General features: G+C 43.6%; 2 protein-coding genes across 2 annotated transcripts; both read right to left on the minus strand.

The window, feature by feature from the left end:
- Positions 1 to 10,741: 10,741 nt before the first annotated feature.
- Positions 10,742 to 12,700, minus strand: LOC123056993 (uncharacterized). Its single transcript, XM_044480182.1, has 2 exons — positions 12,678 to 12,700; positions 10,742 to 11,428 (listed from the first exon to the last, which is right to left on the minus strand). The coding sequence occupies exons 1-2, from the start codon at positions 12,698 to 12,700 to the stop codon at positions 11,056 to 11,058; spliced, it is 396 nt and encodes a 131-aa protein (XP_044336117.1). The 3' UTR covers positions 10,742 to 11,055.
- Positions 12,701 to 15,578: 2,878 nt separating this feature from the next.
- Positions 15,579 to 16,332, minus strand: LOC123058679 (uncharacterized). Its single transcript, XM_044481384.1, has one exon. The coding sequence runs from the start codon at positions 16,217 to 16,219 to the stop codon at positions 15,887 to 15,889; it is 333 nt and encodes a 110-aa protein (XP_044337319.1). The 5' UTR covers positions 16,220 to 16,332; the 3' UTR covers positions 15,579 to 15,886.
- Between the last annotated feature and the right edge of the window lie 5,304 nt (positions 16,333 to 21,636).

Here is a 21,636-nt window from a genome sequence, read left to right on the forward strand (position 1 = left end):
AAGAGTCTCGGACTGCCCACAAAGGTGGGGGGCGCGCCTAACCCCCTGGGCGCGCCCCCCTGCCTTGTGGATAGCCCGGAGACCCCCCTGCCTTGTTCCCGACTCCAACACCTCTTATATAACCCAAAACTTTCAGAAAAAAACCTAGATCGGGAGTTCCGCCGCCAGAAGCCTCCGTAGCCACCGAAAATCAATCTAGACCCTCTCCGGCACCCTGCCGGAGGGGGCCATCATCACTGGAGGGCATGGAGGAGGATCCCGGAGGGGCCATCATCACCATGAAGGCCAATGACCAGAGGGAGAACCTCTCCCCATCTAGGGGGGGCCATGGAAGAGGAAGCACAAGGGGAGAACCTCTCCTCCTCTCTCTCGGTGGCACCGGAGTGCCATTGAGAGGGGAATCATCATCGCAGTGATCGTCTTCATCAACATCACCATCATCATCACCATCCTCATCTCTTTTACGCGGTCCACTCTCCCGTACCCCGCTGTAATCCCTACTTGAACATGGTGCTTTATGCCACATATTATGATCCAATGATGTGTTACCATCCTATGATATTTTGAGTAGATATCTTTTGTCTTTGGGTTGATTGATGATCTAGATTGGTATGAGTTGTATATTTTACTTTGGTGCTGTCTTATGGTGCCCTCCGTGTCACGCAAGCGTGAGGGATTCCCGCTGTAGGGTGTTGCAATACGTTCATGATTCGCTTATAGTGGGTAGGTGAGTGACTGAAACACAAACCCGAGTAAGGGGGTTGTTGTGTATGGGAATAAAGAGGACTTGATACTTCAAGGCTATGGTTGGGTTTCACCTTAATGATCTTTAGTAGTTGCGGATGCTTGCTAGAGTTCCAATCATAAGTGCATATGATCCAAGTAGAGAAAGTATGTTAGCTTATGCCTCTCCCTCATATGAAATTGCAATAGTGATTACCGGTCTTGTTAACGATTGCGTGGGATAATTCCACACACCGATCCACCATTATTACACACTCGCTATTTATAATATTTAGTAATATATTCTAACTTTATGATAACAACACCTACTTTTATATTTTAGCTCTCCGATATCATACAAAGTTATCCACTTCATACCCACAACATAGTTTTATTTCTCGTTTCTAGTTGGAAGCAAACATTCGGTGTACATAGAGTCGTATCAGTGGCGGATAGGGCTTAAGAGAACATTGATCTTACCTTTAGCTCCTTGTGGGTTCGACACTCCATACTTATCACTTCCACCTTTGGAAATTGCTACGGTGATTCCCTGCACTTGCGGATTATCAGTAGGTCAGTCTAGGCAGAAGAGTTATGCCGATACTAAACGCAAGGAGGTAGTCTATGAAGTTGGAGACAGAGCATATCTTCGTGTGTCATCATTGCGAGGAGTTAAAAGATTTGGAGTTAAAGGAAAGTTAGCCCTGAGATTTGTAGGACCATACCGAGTTCTGGAACGTATGGGAGAGGTTGCCTACAAGTTGGAGTTACCCGAAGGATTGTCAAGAGCTCATGATGTGTTTCACGTTTCCCAGTTGCAGAAGTGCCATGCTTAGATGGCCAATATTCCTCTAAGAGATATAGTGCCCCTGGAAGCCATTCAGTTGAACAGTGACCTAACCTACAAGGAGAAACCCGTCAAAATACCCGAGTTTGCATACCGAGTTACACGCAGCAAGGTTATCAAGTTTTGCAAAATTTATTGGAGCCACCATACCGAGGATGAAGCCACCTGTGAGAATACCTACGGAAAGACCACCCACACCTATTTTCTAGCCAACCCGAATCTCGAGGGCGAGACTCATCTTAAGGGGGTAGGTTTGTAACATCCCAATTTTCAATTTGGATGTTATACATAGGTCATCATATGCATATCATATTTTATTTGCATATTTGGTTGGGATCGTAGAAATCTTAAGCAACTCAAGGACCCAAGGAGAGAGTTGGGAATTTCATAATTTTTCATATTTTAATTTTCTCAAATTTGAAAACGGGATCAATTTAATTTTTATATTTTCCTCTCCAATTATTTCCCATATTACAAATAAAAAGAGAGAAGATAATATGACTTCTTCAAAAGAAAGGAATATTGGAGAAGAAAATTTAAAATCAAATTAAAATTTTATTTGGTTTTATTTGCTATTTTATTTGAATTTAGAAAAACTATGCATTTTTGAAAATTGCATTTTTAGGTCAGAAAAATGTTCACTTTATTCTAAATAATAGGTTTAGATAGAGAAATTTTTTCTGGTATTTTTAGATTTTTAAATATATTTTATTAGGATTTTTCTTCGGGCAAAATTTTATTTAAAAAAATCTTCTTCCCGCCCGGCTAGGCCGAAGGCCCAGCCGAGCAGGCCGGCCCGCCTGCGCGCCGTCTTCCTCCCGCGCGAGGAGTCCGCGCCGCCGCCGGAGCTCGAGTCCGAGCCGGACTCCGCCCTGGTGCCCCCTTCCGCAAGGCAGGCGCCGCCCCCCTCGCCCTTTATAAGCGTCGGACCCCGCCCCCTCTCTCTCACCTCGCCTCGCACCGCCCCGCGCCGCCGCCGCCCCTCGCCGCCGCGCCCGCCCCGCGCTGCCGGAGCCGCTGCCTCGCAGCCGTCGTCGTGAACCGGTATAAAACAGCCGGTCGCCGGTTCGTTTCATTTTTTTCAGTTCTTCGGTTTAGATCGGTTTATTTTTTTTAGGGTTAGGGTTTTTCTCAGTTTTTACGTTCGGTTTTAATTTGCGGACGTTCGTCCTTTAGTACTCAGTAGCGAACATTTTCGTTCATTAGGGTTTCATAGCGAACGTTCGTTCGTTAGGGTTTTTCTTTTATTTTATTTTTCGGCTAGGGACCTATCCGCGATTTCTTTTATCACAAATCAGTCCCTGATCTTCAAACCCTCGCAACTTTTTGCTCGCTTGTCCAAATCCAGTGAAACCAACGCCAAAATCTTCGTCATGTTCCCCTATTTCGATATAATCAACTTGAACATGGTTTTGACAATTTAAAATTTGGTTTCAAGCAGATTTGAATTCGAACTTCTTTTGATCGTAGTTTGAGTTTCGTAGCTCCGATTTGATTGATTCTTTTTGCAAATCGAAGCCCTTCAGTTGAACTTTCAGTTTGGATCTTTTCATCTAAGTTTTACCCTTGCATCTTATGCTTGATTGCTTATGGATGCTATTGTTTGTTCACGATAGAGTTTCCAGAGTGCGAAGCGTGCTCTACTATGAGTCACTAGGGTTTTCAGATCGTCAGCAAGGCAAGTAACACTTTGATCATACCCCTTATTACCCAGTTTTATGCATTAGTTCAATCCTCAAACACTGCATGGTTAGGACTTGAATACTTGTGGGTACTGGGAAGTAGTGATGAGGTAGTACCTATTGCCTTTATTTTCAAACCCTTGGAGTTACTTCTACGTTATGGTTATATTGCTATGATATGCTCGTAGACGTGGTTTGGTTTGAGTGATCAATGATAGATGTGAGAGTTTTACTTAATGGTTAAACTTAAGGTGGCTACTTTAATACACATCTGGGTGGAGTGGTTGAGGCACCCTGGAGCACCCAGTGGTTGTTTGGGCACCTGGAGCAATCCAGTGTTGTCCTCGGATATCCCGGAGTACCCGTGTGATCATCCTACGGTTTGCTACCCAGGCTCAAAGGGATCATAAGATTATTCATGCTGGAAACTTCCATGTGCAGCCACAAGCCATTATGGGCTCTGGCATACTTGAGTATGTTGTGTGACCTCTTTCGGTGGTAGGCTAACAGATGTAGGGGATGTAGGTGGTACTATCTGCCTAGAGTAAAGAGTTAATGCCTCTAAAAGACTGTGTCTCGGTCATCCGTTTCTCAAACACCATGTAGTGCGAGAAATCCAACGGAGAAGATTGAGTCTTGTGGGGAAAAGTGCGCAAACCTCTGCAGAGTGTATAAACTAATCATGGTTAGTCGTGTCCCCGGTTATGGACATCTTGAGTATCTGGTACTTGAATTATTGATTTGATCTCATTACTATTTTTAGTTAAATTGTTGGGTTGATGATTATTTTAATTTGGCATTGAGTTGGAGGAACCTTCTCAATGTTTTCAACAAACTTTGTAGTTAAATAAAATATATTTCTTTGGTGTAGGGAAAAACTAGCTTTCTGCAAAAAAAAACCATAGAGCCTCCACCAGCCAAATATGCATATAGTCATAGTTGTTACATGTTCATTGCTCTATAGTGTTATTTTGCCAACATATTTCATGAGCTGACCTACACATGCTGCAACATATTATGTTGCAGAGTTTTCAGACGAAGAGTAAGGTGTGCTAGGTCGTTGTCATGCACTCAGCTATGCAGTTGGAGTTGATGGACTCATTTACCTTTCGAAGCTTCCGTTGTTATCTTCTTTAGATGGCCGTCAACCATATTAATGCAATAAGTACTCTCTTTGAGACTTTCGATGTAATAGGTGTGTGATGGAACTCTGCTATAAATCCTTCACGTACTGTGTGTGTCAGCATTACCAATCCAGGGATGACACTTATACACAGAGATTTGACCATTTGAGGTCGGATCGCTACACGGTGAAGCGTAACGATTCCCGCCGATTCCCGCAGCTAGGTTACACCTACCAGCCGCGAGAATGTTCTCCAAGATGAGAATCGGAGTAGTCAACCCCTCTAAGGTATCCACACATTCCGAAGTAGTAGTCTGATAGAGCCTCGACGTTCAGAAAAAAGAACCGCGAGAAAACTAGAGAGAGAAAGCCTAACGGCGCTTCTCGTCTGATTAGGAGTCTAATTCTCTTAGACCAATTTGACCAAGATTAGAGCCCGTCTAATTAGGATGCTAAACACTTAGACCAATTAGACCGGGAGAGCGTGGACCTATGCGGGGGAGAGACTCGTGGATTTGATGTGTCTCAAGAGCGAGGCCTCCCCACTTATATATAGGTGGTGGAGAAGGAGGAGGCGCCCCAAGGAGAGGGAGAACGGGCTTGTTTGGTTGCTGCCCTGGGGCAAAACTACCCTGATTGATTGATCTTTGAGTTCAATTAGGGATTTCTTGTGCCTGTTTAGTTTGAGATCTATCCATTTTATACTTATGGCTTCTTAGACGAGAGTAGGGAGAGTGGAAAGAGAACGGTGTTCAAAGTCCAGCCATTGGTTACTCAATTTTGATACAAGTTTTGCCATGTGTATCTACAACACACGATAATTTTCTGAAAATGTTTTTTAGTACAGGAGCATGATGTCGCTTGAAGCTACATCGGTATTTTTCCAGAGAGGAAGGAATGATGCAACACAGCGGCGGTAGGTATTTTCCTCAGATATGAAACCAAGGTTATCGAACCAGTAGGAGAACCAAGCAACACAACGTAAACAGCCCCTGCACACAAATAACAACCGCTCGCAACCCGACGTGTTAAAGGGGTTGTCAATCCCTTTCGGGGTACGGTGCCTCAAGATAGGAAAACAGACGTGAGATAAATTTGTAGTAGATTGATAGATCGAACGCCAAATAAAATAAATAGAGAAAAATTGCAGCAAGATATTTTTGGGTTTTTGGATTAATAGATCTGAAACTAAATGCAAAGAAAAAGTAGATCGCAAAGGCAAATATATGAGAAAGAAGACCCCGGGGCCGTAGGTTTCACTAGTGGCTTCTCTCGAGAAAAATAGCAAACGGTGGGTAAAGAAATTACTATTGGGCAATTGATAGAACCTCAAATAATTATGATCATATCCAGGCAATAATCATTACATAGGCATCACGTCCAAGATTAGTAGACCGACTCCTGCCTGCATCTACTACTGTTACTCCACACATCGACCGCTATCCAGCATGCATCTAGTGTATTAAGTTCATGGAAAAACAGAGTAATTCAATAAGAACGATGACATGATGTATACGAGATCCGTTTATCTATGGCGGTAGATATAAATCCCATCTTTTTATCCTTAGTAGCAACGATGTATACGTGTCGGTTCTTTTTCTGTCACTGGGATCAAGCACTGTAAGATCGAACCCACTACCGGGCACCTCTTTTCATTGCAAGATAAATAGATCAAGTTGGCCAGACAAAACCCAAATATCGGAGAAGAAATACGATGCTATAAGAGATCATGCATAAAAGAGATCAAAGAAACTCAAATACTTTTATGGATATAAAAAGATTGATCTGATCATAAACTCAAAGTTCATCGATCCCAACAAACACACCGCAAAAAAGTTACATCATATGGATCTTCAAGAGACCATTGTATTGAGAATCAAGGGAGAGAGATGAAGCCATCTAGCTACTAACTACAGACCCAAAGGTCTACAAAGAACTACTCACGCATCATCGGAGAGGCACCAATGGAGGTGGTGAACCCCTCCGTGATGGTGTCTAGATTGGATCTTGTGGTTCTGGACTCTGCGGCGGCTGGATGAATATTTCGTCGACTCCCCTAGGGTTCTAGTATTTTGGGGGTATTTATAGAGCAAAGAGGCGGTCCGGGGGGCACAACCCACCAGGGCGCGCCTGGGCCTCCCGGTGCGCCCTGGTGGGTTGTTCTCTCATCGGGACTCCCCCCCAGGTGCAACCAGGGCCCAACATTTTTCTTCTGGTCCATAAAAAATCTCCGTAAAGTTTCATAGCATTTGGACTCCATTTGATATTGATTTTCTGCGATGTAGAAAACATGGAAAAAACAGCAACTGGCACTTGGCATCATGTCAATAGGTTAGTATCAAAAAATGATATAAAATGACTATAAAATGATTATAAAACATTCAAGATTGATAATAAAACAACATGAAACAATAAAAAATTATAGATACATTGAAGACGTATAAGTACATGGCAAATTTAAGTTAAACTACTTCTCAAAATCATGGCATTTTTTATAGTGACATCGCAATTTTTAAGAAATGAGTTGCAAAATTCAGAAACATTTGTGTTTCCTCAAAACATAGCAAATTTCAATATTGTTTGCCATGTTTTATAAACAATTTGCAAAAGTTTGTGCCATATTTTGAAATTTTAGTTATAGTACATGAAAGAAATAACAGAACATTTTCTTAAAAAACATGCCAGGTTCGTTAGATGGCAAATTTACTTGCTTTTAGCTACAAACTAGTCAGGTAGGAAATTTTGAAGTTTTTACCATGGGCGCTTTTAAGTTTTACACTATATTTTTAATAATTTCTCTCATGGCAATTTTGTTGCATTGACCAAATAAAAATTATTGCATTGACCTTGGCATTTAATTTCTACTTCTGGCTACCATCGCAAGTTTACATATTTTTTAATTCATAAAAAACATGCAATAATTTTTTAATTCATAAAAAACATGCAATAATTTTTTGTGACATTCACGTGAGAAATTTTACATAAACTCTTTATGTTCACATGGCAAGTTTATGATTATTTTTTTGTTTTTCATACCTACCACCTTTTTTAGCATGGAAAGTTTTAGAAAAGGTTGTTATGTTCACATGGCAAGTTCATGCAAATATGTTATTGGAATGTCTATTTACGACATGCAATTTTAGTTTGAAGAGCATAGCAATTTCATTAAGAGGATGGAAATTTTTTGAATCTATATGTTGGTAAATTTATTTTTTATGGCAAACATTTCAGGAATATTATAATGTTCACAAGATATTTTTGTGAATTATGTCTTTTTCTAATTCATGGCAATTCTTGAAATAGCTTTATACTTATCTCACGGCAATTTCTTTAAACATTTTTTTTCTAAATCAAGGCAATTCTTGAAACAAATAGTATATTGCCATGTCATTTTTAGTGCATGTGCCACAGCAAAAAATATTTTTTGTTTTTACCATAGCATTTTTTATTGTAGATACCTTGGCAATTATTGAACATGTGGCAAATTCCTAAATCTGGTATGTTTTTTAGAGAACAGATTTGTCTAGAGCATCATTGTGCAAGTGGTAAATAATTATTTTTTGTCCTAAATAATTTTGTCATAGGAATATTTTATGTTCTTTTACAAAACTTATTACGTGGCGTCTCAATTGACGTCCGCCAGATATTGGCGCCCAAAATACATTGGTTCTTTCTCAATAAACAACCTTTTTGCAACGTGAAATATCGTTAAGGTTTTAGTTAAGAAACTGCAATCAAATGGTGCCACCGCGTCTGCCTCCATCCCCCACTAGCTAGCACTCCTCAGCAATACCCCCCCCCCCCTCACCCCCCCCCCTCCGGATCACAAATTTCCCATCCTTAGTAACCTCTTGTTGTGTACATCACACATGGAGCTAGCAACTACTCCATCGTCCTTCATTTTTATGCCGATCTTCTCGGTGGGTATCCCTCAGGCATGGATACATATTGTATGGATGCAAACATGATTATGTCTGATGGGTAGGCTATTGGTAAGATTTTATAAACATAAATTTGAGTACAGAATTATTGCACCCATATTATGTTCTATAGATTGATGTGTCACGAACACTAGTAGAAAACATGGCTTTCGTTCGGACCAAATAAGCCCATTAGTCCCGGTTCATTCACGAACCGGGACTAATGTGAGAATTGGTCCCGGTTCGTGCGCTAAAGGCATTAGTCCCAGTTCAAATGAGCCCTTTAGTCCCGGTTTGAGACACGAACCGGGACTAAAGGGTGTGATGCCCTTTAGTCCCGGTTCGTATCTCAAATCGGGACTAAAGATTAGACCTTTAGTCCCGGTTTGGGACACGAACCGGTACTAAAGGGTGCAATGCCCTTTAGTACCGGTTCGTGTCTCAAACCGGTACTAAAGGTCCCATTCAAACTCTACCCCCCCTGATCGCCTTTTCAGTTTTGTAAAAAACAAAAGAAAATGGTAAAAACTTCAAAATTAAAATCCTTCGAGATGTAGTTATGTTACTACATCTACTAGTTAGGAAAATTTAAAAACATAAATTTGGACATGTTTTGCAATAAGTGTAGGGAAAATGTAAAACGGCTGTAACTTTTGCATATGATGTCGGAAAAAAAACGTATAATATATCAAAATGTTCAGAACGAAAATCCGCATCCGATTTTGACCGCCTACGACCTGTTTGTAAATTTTTAGAATCCTCAAATTCCAAAAAGAAAAAAAGATATGCTCAAATTTCAGTTTTTTTGAATTTTGGTTAAATCTGGTCAAACTATGGTCAAACTACTTATTCAAAAAGTAGTAGTGTTACTAAATAATTATTCAAGAATATTAGTCTTACTAAATAATTATTTCATTTTTTTTGAATTTTTGTCAAATCTAGTCAAACTATAGTCAAACTATGGTCAAACTATGGTCAAACCACTTATTCAAGAAATATTAGTGTTACTAAATAATTATTATTTTTTAGAATAATAGTTTCAAACTCAAATAGTGAAACGTGTGACTTCATGCTCAAGCTAAACTCCTGAGGGTTAATACAATTGATATCTTACTATTATTAGGAAAACAACAAGTGCAGACTTAGAAACGAGGGAAATAGAACCCAGAAGTTAAGCGTGCTCAGGCTGGAGTAGTGAGAGGATGGGTGACCGTCCGGGAAGTTAGATGATTTGGAATTGTGAGGGGTGATTAGAGATTAGAGGTTAAATTGAGCAGTGATGAGGGTGATTAGAGATTAGAGGTTAAAATAATTCAGAAATTTGAAAATCGAGAAAATAAAAAAAACAGATTCAAATTTTTTTTAGAAAAATTAAAAAAAATCATAAAATTTTCTTTAGTCCCGGTTGGTGTTACCAACCGGGACTAAAGGTGGACCTCCAAGCAGCGGCCACGTGGAGGGCCTTTAGTCCCGGTTGGTGTAAGAACCGGGACTAAAGGGGGAGGCTTTAGTAACGACCCTTTAGTCCCGGTTCAGGAACCGGGACTAAAGGCCCTTATGAACCGGGACTAAAGGCCCTTATTCTACTAGTGGAAAGCTCTACCGTGGTGTAGTGTGACACCCTTTGGAGGAAACTACCTTTAAACAAAAAGATCAAGCAAGTGATTACTTCAATTCTCCATCGCATGATCGTAGTTCTGTAATGTACTCATCAACCAAACACAACTCGAAAATTAAGTTTTTCTCCAAGTGTTTCCTCTGCTTCCCCTCTAGGGCTAGGGCAAACTCTCCCCTACAGGCTTCGGTGGCTGGAGGCGGGGAGGGGAATCCCGACGCCTCCGCTCCAACTAGTAGTTTAGGTCAGGTTTTTTTAGTCCTCGCGGGTGCGGCACTCGGACAGATGTCAACGCTTCTTCTTTGAGTTTGTCTTTCGAGCTTCGATCCTTCTCGAGTTCACCTGTCTGGACATAGTTGACAGAGGTCCGTCGTAGATTCCTACGTCTCCTTGGGATGGCAAGGTTAGGGTTTCTCCTCGTGCACGTGCGGTGGCAAGATTTAGTGTTAGGTGCATTAGATCTATTGAAGGGTTCAACGAAAAAACTATGGCTACATGACGTTAGTCCTTCAGGGCATGTGCACGAAGACTTCCCAGCTGTCATCGACAAGGTCAAGCCGGCTTCGGTACGGGAGCGATGGCAGTAGCACGTCACCGACTCGTTCTGGCGGCGGTAGTGATCGTCTGATGGTATAGGGATCTTGATGTAATTTTTATTATGCTTGAGGTGTTTTGTACTTCCTATGAACTTTTACAACATATCTGGATCTTTTCCACACAAAAGAACACCACTCGCTTCACATCTGACTGTATGAAGCAAAAATAACAGAAAATGATGATTCACAAAAAATTGGCATGCGAAATAGGGTATTCACAGTTATTTCCCTACACCTACACCCTATGTACATCAGTGACAATTTTTTTTTGAGGGTCATCAGTGACAATTTGTTACGTATTTCCCTAGACGTATATCTTATGTACTACTACATCAGTGACAAATTGAACGAACTATCCAAATCCAATATTTGTAAATGCATGATCATGGACAACCATTCAAGGACATGGAAACACACCGTGGGAACGAGAAAAGGGAAAAGAGGCTAGGAGGGAAATGGCAACTTTAATCTGTTTCGCTCTTTCGCACACACAGCCCGGCAGGGGCAGCATACGTAAGTAAGTACGTACGTAGCCACCACCAAGTCTCGTCACGACTCGACGGCCTCCGGAATGCTCTGCAGCGCGGGCCTCCAGTGCTCCTCCCGGTGCACGTCATGGTGGTGCACCTCCCCGGAGTCCATGATGTCCGCCAGCAGCTGCCGGGTGCTGCTACCCCGGCCGCCGGGCGTCTTCCTCTCCATCAGCTCGTGCAGCTGCCTCCTGGTGATCCTGATCGTCACCTCCGATAGGTGCTCCTCCGACGCGTCATGGTGATGGTGGTGGTGGTCGCCGTCCTCGTACGTGGACGACGCCTCCTCCCACTCGCCGTCGTCCGCCCACGACTCACCGGCGTGCCGCGACGCCGCGCAGTTCCCCACAGATAACCTTCCCGACTGACGAGTGCCTTTTTCGTGGGCCTGGCTGCCGGTCCGCCGCTAGCGAGCTCTAGCTCGTTCAACTTTTTCTGATCCCTCTCGCAGGCAAGAAATGGAGATGGATGGATAAATAAGATGCCATGTATCTACGATGGGCAGCTGTGTGTATTTATAGTTGGAGGCGCTGGGTCATTCTCCGCACGCGCTGATTAGGCGTTGGTTGTCTAGCCCTTGATGTCAGAGGGACGGGAGGAGGCGAAGTCCGGGTCCGACGTGGCGTGCCAGTCATGAACCTGGTCAGAGGATCTCATCCTGACATCCATCGCCCGCTGGCCGGCAGTCCTGGAGCTAGAAGCTGGGCGAAGGTGTGGTAGGCTCCCGGTGCTGCTGCGTAGGCACGCGACTGTATTACTCCCTCCGTCCCGTGCAAGGCGAGCAAATTTCCTATTGTCAGGGAAACACGAGAGTGAATTGCCTGGTCTCGCTCGGGGCACGCGGCAAGCCGCGTTTTTGTTTTGTTTTTGGCGAAACACGCGGGTCGGCTGGCTGGCTGGTTGCTGCTTGAGCTGGTCTTGGGCCGCGGCCTGGTGTGTGAATGGGCTAGGGAGCGAATCTCGAGCGGCTTCAGGGGGCCACTCCTGCGAGCTTTCGTGCGAGAAGGTGTTTCCTGTATGCCTACTGCCGTGCTTAATCCGCGGCTATTTCTATAGATACTTAAGTCAGTACAAGTCTAGGATGAATGGATTAGCCAGAAGCTTAGAAAAACTGAAAGGATAAGATGCCCTTGCTTAGACGATATTTACCATGCGCGGTGACGTGTCGTAGTAAATACATACTAAATAGATCACCTTTCTGCTAACTCACCTACCCAAGCAATTTGCAATGAGCATAATCACCATGGACTGCTGGCATATTTGGATGCAGAGGAACTCCAAGATTTTCAAAGCTCAACCTCTATCTCTGCAAGCTTGGAGAAGTTTACTCAAAAATGACCTTAAGATGATAGTTGTGAGGACCAAAGAAAAACACAAAGAGGCTTCCAAGGGCTGGATTACAGACAACCTAGCTTAATTATTCATGGATATACCTAGAGCTGGTATTGGTTAGATGGTCCTATTGTTTATTTTATTTTTTTACATAACTTTGCTTTATTTTAAATGAAAATTACCGTAGAACTATTGTTCTAGGGTCTTCGATTTAAGAAAAAAAAGTTCTACTGAGCTGATGCACGAGCTTTACTTCTCACATTTTACTTTCTCCAACGAGTGCAGCATGCACCTTCGAATGGCACATACCATGCCAGCTCTGCTCCGGCCATCATTCCCTGCAAAAATAGGCATTCAACGTGCACACGTGATGCGGTGACGAGGTAATCACTGGCCAATAGATCGTTTTTCTCTTGTCCTGGCGGCTGGAACCCTAGCTACCCGTCGTAATTAGGTCAATCTTCTAGTGCCATCCTACGGCGGCTCTCCTCCACCGGCGACCTCAGTCGTTGGTGGTGAGGGGATCACCGGATTCACACACGTGGATCATTTTTACTCCTTCATAGTCTAGTTTTTTAGATTGTTCATCATCTTGGCTTCAGCGGCGATGGTGACAATGCTGAATAAAAATTCTCCGGATCCTTCTTTGACGAGGCCATCGGTTCTATGGTTGGGGATGAATTTAGGAATAAGTCTGTTCACGTAAGGACGACGTAGCGGCGATGACATCCTCGTGATGGATTTGTGTCCTCGGGCTCCGCCATTGCGATGCCGTTTGATTCAGCGTCGGCACGAAGCTTGGGAGGTAGTCCAGGAGCGGATGCAGATTGTGGTTTGCATCGACGACATCTGGAAGATGGAATGTGTTCTGGGTTCGTGGTTCGTGGATGTCAGGTATGGTTTCCTCCTTCGGCGTCATAGTCGTGGTGGGGTGCCAGATCCGGAGTTCGATGGCGTGTCCGGTGTGTTGCCCCGGTCTGATTCGTTCAACGGCAACGGCTTCACTTTTGGTGAGCCACCTTGGAGGTCCGCAAAGCTGCATATCAGCGATGGTGTTGCGTCGAGCTCGGGTAAGGAAATGATCTGTCATTCTTTTCTTCGGTGGCTACTGTGGTGGTGCCGGATGCAGCTGACGGGCGTTGGTGTCAACCTCAGAGATGTTCTGCTATTTTTTCAGTTTTGTCATGTCGGTCCTTACGTGATTTATATTTTGATTATTATAATATGAATAAGACACGTATTATCATTAAAAAAAACATGCACACGTGATGGTCTGTATGAACTGGGCGCTGACAGAATCACTTTGACGGGCGAGATAGAAGTTTTGATTGCAGATTCACAGTGGTCGTGGCCCTCTGCGTATGAACGGCTCATTACGTTTTACTCACTCCTTCCATCTATATAGGGCCTAGTGCGTTTTTTAAGACATCCTTTGACTATTGACAAGATTAATAATACATGATATGCATAATGTGAAAATTATATCATTGAAAACTCCTTTCACATACGAATTTGATATTGTGCTTTGTGTAAGTTGCATGTCATATATTATTGCTCTAACATTTGGTCAAAGTTAGCCTCGAAAAACGTATTAGACCCTATATAGATGGAAGGAGGGAGTAACTTTTTTTAAATGCTTGGATTAAATTTATAAAAACATGTCCAACTTTTTTCACACACATTATATATTTTTTGTATACATTAGAAACATTTGTTCACACATTTAACATTTTTCAAATGTTTGGTTAACATTTTTTTAAAATGTTTGATGTAAAATGTTCTTCTAATATATTTATTTAAAATATTTGGATGCATAAACGAAAGTAAAAGACGAAATAAAAAATGAAAATAACAATGTGAAAAAATGAGGTTGTGCCCTCCCACTCGTTTGGGCCTCGCTTGAAAAAAGGAACACTTAACATAGTTAGAGAAGAAAAAGGAAGATGTCTATGTAGTAGCGTCCAGCTTAACTCCAGGCTTCCCTCCATCTCACTAAAAGAGATCAGTAATGCTAGACGTAGAGGCACTTACAGGCTGAATTTAGTTACATGCTGACATGGCAAAGTGGGATTGAAAAGAAGGGAGTGAGGCGGGCCGCCCCGGGGGAGGGGGGGGGGCAAAGAAATTTAATGAAGGGCCCCGTAAACTGCGTGTAACAAGCTCGTATGTCTAGGATTATTGAAAAGAGATAAATAAGGGCACCCCTGATTCTTGGCCTCTGTACTTCCTACTTGTACACGGACCGGCGTATGTGGTATATCCAAACCCTATTTGGCACCTACACCATTTTTTCTCTTTCTTTTTAGTCTTCAAAAAATGTGTGCCACGGGCGATTCGGACTCCAACCCTCAAGGTTTGTTCGTGTTTTTTAAAACTGGGTTTTGATTTGTTTTATTCTAGGATTTTTTATTTATCTTTTTTACCTTTTTATTTTTGTTTTTACTTTTTATCAAATGCATGAACTTTTCAAAATTTTACAAATATCTATTTCATGAAATTTTTCTCCATTTTGTGAATTTATTTCAATTTCTCAAACTTTTTACTGGACTTCTCTTGAAAATCTGTGAAAAAATTCAAATCCTTGAACATTTAAAAAAATGGAATCATTTCAAGGTTGTCGAGAAACAATTTGCTCTTACCCGAACCCCCAACTAGTTGTGGGTACGACATAGGCACAAATTTGTGTCCAGGGGCAAACCCGAACCCTACAGAGTAGTCTTGCATGTGACTCATATAAACGCTAAAATACCTAGCATATAAACTCCAAAGTTCTAGACGGCCAGACTGTATCCACTTCAACCCCCGCTAGTTAGCACTTCCTCAACAATCCCCCGCCCTCATCCTCCTCCCGATCACCAATTTGCCAACCCTAGCACCTCTTGTTGGCGTTTACATCTCACATGGAGCTAGCAACTATCCACCGCCCTTCATTGTTATGTCGATCTTCCCATTGGGTATCGATTGGCACGGATACCCATTCGGTATGGGCCCAGGCAAGATTTTATGTAGACTATGAGTAAGATTTTGTGCCCGTGAGAAACATAGATATGAGTATGGAATTATTGCATCCATACAACTCTACCCATTGACATCCTTCGGAGTTCGGAGGAAACCATTTTTAAACGAAAAGATCAGGCAGGTGAGTAGTTTCATTCTCCACCGTCAAACACCACTCCCTCATAGTAGTATGAAACAAAAATAATAGAAAAAAATGGCATGCGAAATAGGGTATTCACAGTTATTTCCCTACACCTACATCCTATGTACATCAGTGACTATTTTTTATACGTATTTCCCTAGAAATTGAACGAACTATCCAAATCCAATCTTTGTACATGCATGGTCATGGACAACCATTCAAGGGAGTACTCCCATTCAAGGACATGGAAACACACCGTGGGAACGAGAAAAGAGAAAAGAGAAAAGAGGCTAGGAGGGAAATGGCAACTTTAATCTGTCCGCAGAGAGCTCGGCAGTGCAGCGTACGTAAGTACGTACGTAGCCACCACCAAGTCTCGTCATGACTCGACGGCCTCCGGAATGCTCCGTAGCGCGGGCTTCCAGTGCTCCTCCCGGTGCACGTCATGGTGGTGCACCTCCCCGGAGTCCATGATATCCGCCAGCAGCTGCCGAGTGCTGCTACCCCGGCCGCCGGGCGTCTTCCTCCCCATCAGCTCGTGCAGCTGCCTCTTGGTGATCCTGATCGTCACCTCCGACAAGTGCTCCTCCGACGCGTCATGGTGGTGGTGGCGGTGGTGGTGGTCGTCTTCCGACGTGGACGACGCCCCCTCCCACTCGCCGTCGTCCGCCCACGACTCCCCAGCGTGCCGCGACGCCGCGCAGTTCCCCATCAGATGAGATAGCCCTCCCGACTGACGACTGCCTCTCTCCTGGCTGCCGGACCGCCGCTAGCGAGCTCTAGCTCGTTCAACTTTTTCTGATCGCTCGCAGGCAAGAAATCGAGATGAACGGGTAGACAAGATGCAATGTGACGAAGATAGGCTGCTGTGTGTATTTATAGTTGGAGGCGCTGGGTCATTCTCCGCACGCGCGGATTAGGCGTTGGTCGTCTAGCCCGTGATGTCAGAGGCACGGGAGAGGGAGGCGAAGTCCGGGTCCGACGTGGCGTGCCGGTCATGAACCCGGTCAGAGGATCTCATCCTGACATCCTCCGCCGGCAGGGCTCCTGGAGCTAGAAGCCGGGCGACAGTGTCGTAGACTCCCGGTGCGGCTGCGTAGGCACGCCACTAAATTAGTACTTCTTTGTGGATAATCGAATAAATTGTTTTTTTTAGGACACAAGGCGAGCAAATTTCGGGAAACACGAGAGTGAATTGCCTGGTCTCGCTCGGGGCACGCGACGAGCCGCGTTTTTGTTTTGTTTTTGGCGAAACACGCGACTGCGTAGCTCTTGGGGCAGGTTGCTGCTTCAGCTGGTCTTGGGCCGCTGCCTGGTGTGTGAATGGGCTCGGAGGCGAATCTATCGAGCGGCCACTCCCGCGAGCTTTCGTGTAAGAAGGTATTGCCGACGACTGCCGTGCTTAAACCGCGGATCAGATAGTATAGATGAGGTCAGTAAAATTCTAGGCTGAATGGATCAGAAGCTTCAAAAAGCTGAAAGGATAAGATGTCCCTGCTTAGAAAATTACCATGTGTGGTGACGTGTCGTGGTAAATATATACTGCTGGATAAGCTTTCTTTCAAGAAAAAGTTTACTGAGTTGATGAGCAAGCTTTACTTGTCAGATTTTACTTTGTCCAACGAGTGCAGCATGCATCTTCCGATGCTATGCATCTTCAGATCATCTCGGGTCATCATTCCCTGCAAAACACCGAGAAAACCTGCACGCCTGCGTGATGTCTGTATGAACTACGCGCTGACAGAATCTCTTTGACGAGCGAGATAGAAGATGTTTCGATTGGCAGGACAACGGTCGTGGTCCTATGCGTATGAACGGGTAATTGCGAACTGGGAATCCAAGATTCGTGATCTGGATCAGTTCAAACATGCCCTGCGTTTATTACTACACCTTAATCCTGCAGGATATATAGCTGAGGTATGCACAAGCAAGATACCCGACTGTTTCAAAAGTGCAACCTGATTGACCTCTGGCCAAAATGTTAAAGTATTTCCAAGGAAGCTCCGGCAACCTCACCTTGGAACTCGAAGGTCTTGACCTTTGATCGTGAGCAATATGTAACTGTAGACTGTAGAGGCTGCTTAATCCCCAAACTTAATCAATTTAAGAGGGCCGCTTCTTCGGCAAGCACTGTTCTGGCGTAATTCAGGGGCAAACATGACCCGTGCAGCTTTGGACGATGTGTCTCTTTCAGCATTTCAAGGTAGTCCTGACAAAGAAAATTAAACCCCCAGGGTGCATATATGGACCAAGTTGATGCAGTTTTTTTTTTTTTTGCGACTCTATGCAGTATTGAATTGTGTTGCTACTTTACGAACTCCGCTAATTCCTCTCTGGGCAAGTTCTTGCGAAAAAATGATCTTAATGACAACTATCATCCTCCTCTATCCCAAGAAGCATATGTGCAACTTTTGGCATTGCAGCCCCAGTTGCAGGATCTGAATCTAAAAACAGAACAACATGGATGGGCTGGTGGAAAGTCATGTGCACAACGACAACGCTCCGGGCATCTTCGCCCTCTCCAAACGCACCAATAGTTGTGTCGCCAAGGTGTTGAATAATAATGATTGGGTCTGACACATCATTCTACAAGGCGTCCTCTTGGTTACCCTCATCCAGCAATTTTTTGCCCTTTCATGCGCAAGTCCATTGGGATTCAGCTTGTCCCAGATACAAAGCAGTGGCGGAGCCAGAACTTTTGTGGAGCCTAGGCAAATTAAGTCTAAGCGTATAATTTAGAAATCAAATCGAGTATTCGAATGCACAACATGTAATATACCACCAAGCTTCGGATTCACAAATCCGCTTTAATAATGAAGTGAAAACATAACCATAATAGTCGCACAAAATTTCATTTAAAGTGAGCTAATATTCAATATCCGCTTTATAAAACAAATAAAGTTGGTACATGACAACAAATGATACATAGCCAACCATGCATACCATATATCACTAGATGTGACCGTGCAATTTCTTCCAGCACGGTCAAAAGCATCTCTCACTTGTTCATTTTTTGCCAACAGAAAGACATACAATCAGCCTAGAAGGAACTGCGATACAAAAAATGGATTTGTAATTAAATAAATTTAGTTGTGAGATGAGAAGTCGATAGCTTGCAAAAATAGAGATGGTCAGATGGAACATACCGACAATGCACTAAAGAAAATTAGGAGGCAAATGCCCTATTCGACACCCCAATGCAGTAAATGTTCGAATAATATCGTTCCAAAGATGGCATTCGGTGGAAGTTCACAACCGATGGATGCTACCACTAGTAGAAAATGGACCTTTAGTCCCGGTTCCAAATGGGCCTTTAGTCCCGGTTCTGAAATCGGGACTAAAGGGTCGGGACTAAAGACCTAAACCTTTAGTCCCGGTTCACTTATGAACCGGGACTAAAGGGGCTCCACGTGGCCTCTGTCTGGAGCTCCACCTTTAGTCCCGGTTGATAACACCAAACGGGACTAAAGGAAATTTTTTGAATTTTTTTTGACTTTTTTTGGAAAAAAATTGATTTTTTTTCGATTTTCACATTTCTGAATTTTTTGACAATTTAATCTCTAATCACCCCTCACCCATCCTCTCGCTACTCTAACCTGAGCACGCTTAACTTTCGAGTTCTGTTCCCCCTCGTTTCCAAGTCTGCACTTGTTGTTTTCCTGACAATAGTAAGCAGTCAATCCTATTAACCCTTAGGAGTTGAACTTGAGCACGAAGAACCGTTTGAGTTTGAAACTATTATTCTAAAAAACAATAATTAATTAGTAACACTGATATTTCTTGAATAAGTAGTTTGACCAGAGTTTGACCAAAAATTCAAAAAAAACTAAAATTTGAGGATAACTTTTTCCTTTCAGAATTTGAGGATTCTAGAAATTTGCAAAATGGCCTATGGCCGTCGAAATTGGAACCGGATTTTCGTGCTGAACATTTTGATATATTATACTTTTTTGCGACATTGTACGCAAAAGTTGTAGCCGTTTTACTTTCTCATAACAGTTTTTTTGCAAAACATGTCCAAATTTAAGTTTTTAAATTTTCCTAACTAGTAGATGTAGTAATATAACTACATCTCGAAGGATTTTATTTTTTGAAGATTTTCTCATTTTCTTTTGTTTTTTTCAAAATTAAAATGGTGATACACGGAGGGGGGCCGGAGGGGGGGGGGGGGTAGAGTTTGAGACATGAACCCCTTTAGTCCCGGTTCGTATCTCAAACCGGGACTAAAGGTCTTTAGTCCCGGTTTGAGACAAGAACCGGGACTAAAGGGCATCACACCCTTTAGTCTTGGTTCTTGTCTCAAACCGGGACTAAAGGTCCCATTTGAACCGGGACTAATGCCTTCTCGACGCCCTAGCCGCTCGAACCGGGACTAATGCTCACATTAGTCCCGGTTTGTAATGCAACCGGGACTAATGTGTACATTGAGTTGTGACCAAAGCCCTGTTTTCTACTAGTGTACTCCGCCCCCACCGCATACAAGAAGCAGTTTGCCGGATTGATCAAGTTTGAGATGCCTAGGATGGTTTGGAAGATTTGGGCACCTCTTAAGATTAAATTCTTTTCCTGGCTAATCCTTCAAGATAAAATCTGGAGGGCTGCCAGGTTCCTTTGCAGAGGTTGGTCAAACTGCGGCCTTTGCCAACTTTGCAAGAGAGGAGCGGAAACGGTCGCTGACCTTATGTTCAAATGTCGCTTCACTATCGTGGTTTGGAACTTGATTTACGAACGGTTGGACTAGCAATCGGCGACACCTTCTTGGATCGACATGCACACGATCAAACAATGGTGGAACTTGAGCGAGGGACAACCGGGCTAATTCTATAGGAAGGCGTTTAACTCTTTGCATATGTTCATATGATGGGAGATCTGGAACGAAAAGAATGCTTGGGTCTTCCGCAACAAGGCATCTCTACCCACACGCGCGGCAGCGACGATTATGGATGAGGCAAAAACTTGGGTAGTTACCAGGGCTAGATTTTTTTGTTTCTCGAATACCCGTGGAGGCGTGTCATTCCATTGATAGAAAGGGGTAGAATACAAGTGGAGTAATCCCAAGATGCATACATGGGTTACCAATGAGCCGAAGAGAGGGGGTTTCTCATCCCCGATGCAGAGAGGTCAGGCTACGGGAATGATCCTATCTAATCCCTTGGCGCCCGCCCACGCCCATCTCTTAGCGTCGGTCTTTATTGTGGTAAGCAGCTGGTCGTTTGAAGGTTGCATACCCTCAAAGATTGCATTGCTATGCTTCTAGATGGCCCAGGCGTAATGATTGTGAGTGATGCAAAACCCTTCCGTATTAGGTGGGAGCCACCATGGTGCTAGAACACAACCAAGAGAAGAAGGTGGTCGTGCCATCCGGTGGTAGAATCAGAAGCCGGGTACCAAGAGAGCACCTCGTGCCAGGTGATTCGAGAGAAGATGCATCTGGAAAATGTGGTGCAGTGTCTCATCCTCCCGGGAGCACATCCCATAGATAGGCGTGTGTTGCAAACCACTTTGCGCCAAGCGATCGGTAGTCCAACAACGATTCTGCGATGCAAGCCAGAAGAAGAATTTGACATTCGGCGCCCAGCTACGCCAGATGAGCTACCAGAACGGCATTGTATAATAGGAGCTCGTAGAGAAGGTTCCCTTCGCGGACCAACACCAAGTTAAGTTAGAGTATCTGGGATTGTTGAGAGGAAGACTTGTTGGATGTTGCGTCATAGGTCGTTGTACTCCACGGTCGCAAGGGGGCCCAGAGCGCCATCAATGTCGGAGATTCATGGCCAGTTCTTTTCGGCGATTCTCCCATAATCGCCCCCTCCCCAGCTTCTCCCAGAATTGCCACTCCATATTTTTTTACAACCCTATCTAGTTAAGGTCTAATTAGCTAGGATTGTAAACAACATATGGAGTGGCGATTCTAGGAGAAGCTAGGGAGGGGGTGAAAGGATCGATATGGTTGACTGGAGGGGGGGTGAATAGGTAACTAACATTTTTTTGCTTTTCTTTAACAATTTAAACTTTGCATCAAAGTAGGTTGTCTAGATATGCAACTAGGTGAGCAACCTATATGATGCAACAGAGATAGGAACACAAGCAAGCAAGAGATATATCACAAATAAGCTTGCAAAAGTAAAG

The sequence above is a fragment of the Triticum aestivum genome, chromosome 3A, assembly GCF_018294505.1.
Source record: "Triticum aestivum cultivar Chinese Spring chromosome 3A, IWGSC CS RefSeq v2.1, whole genome shotgun sequence".
Classification (NCBI taxonomy): Eukaryota; Viridiplantae; Streptophyta; class Magnoliopsida; order Poales; family Poaceae; genus Triticum; species Triticum aestivum.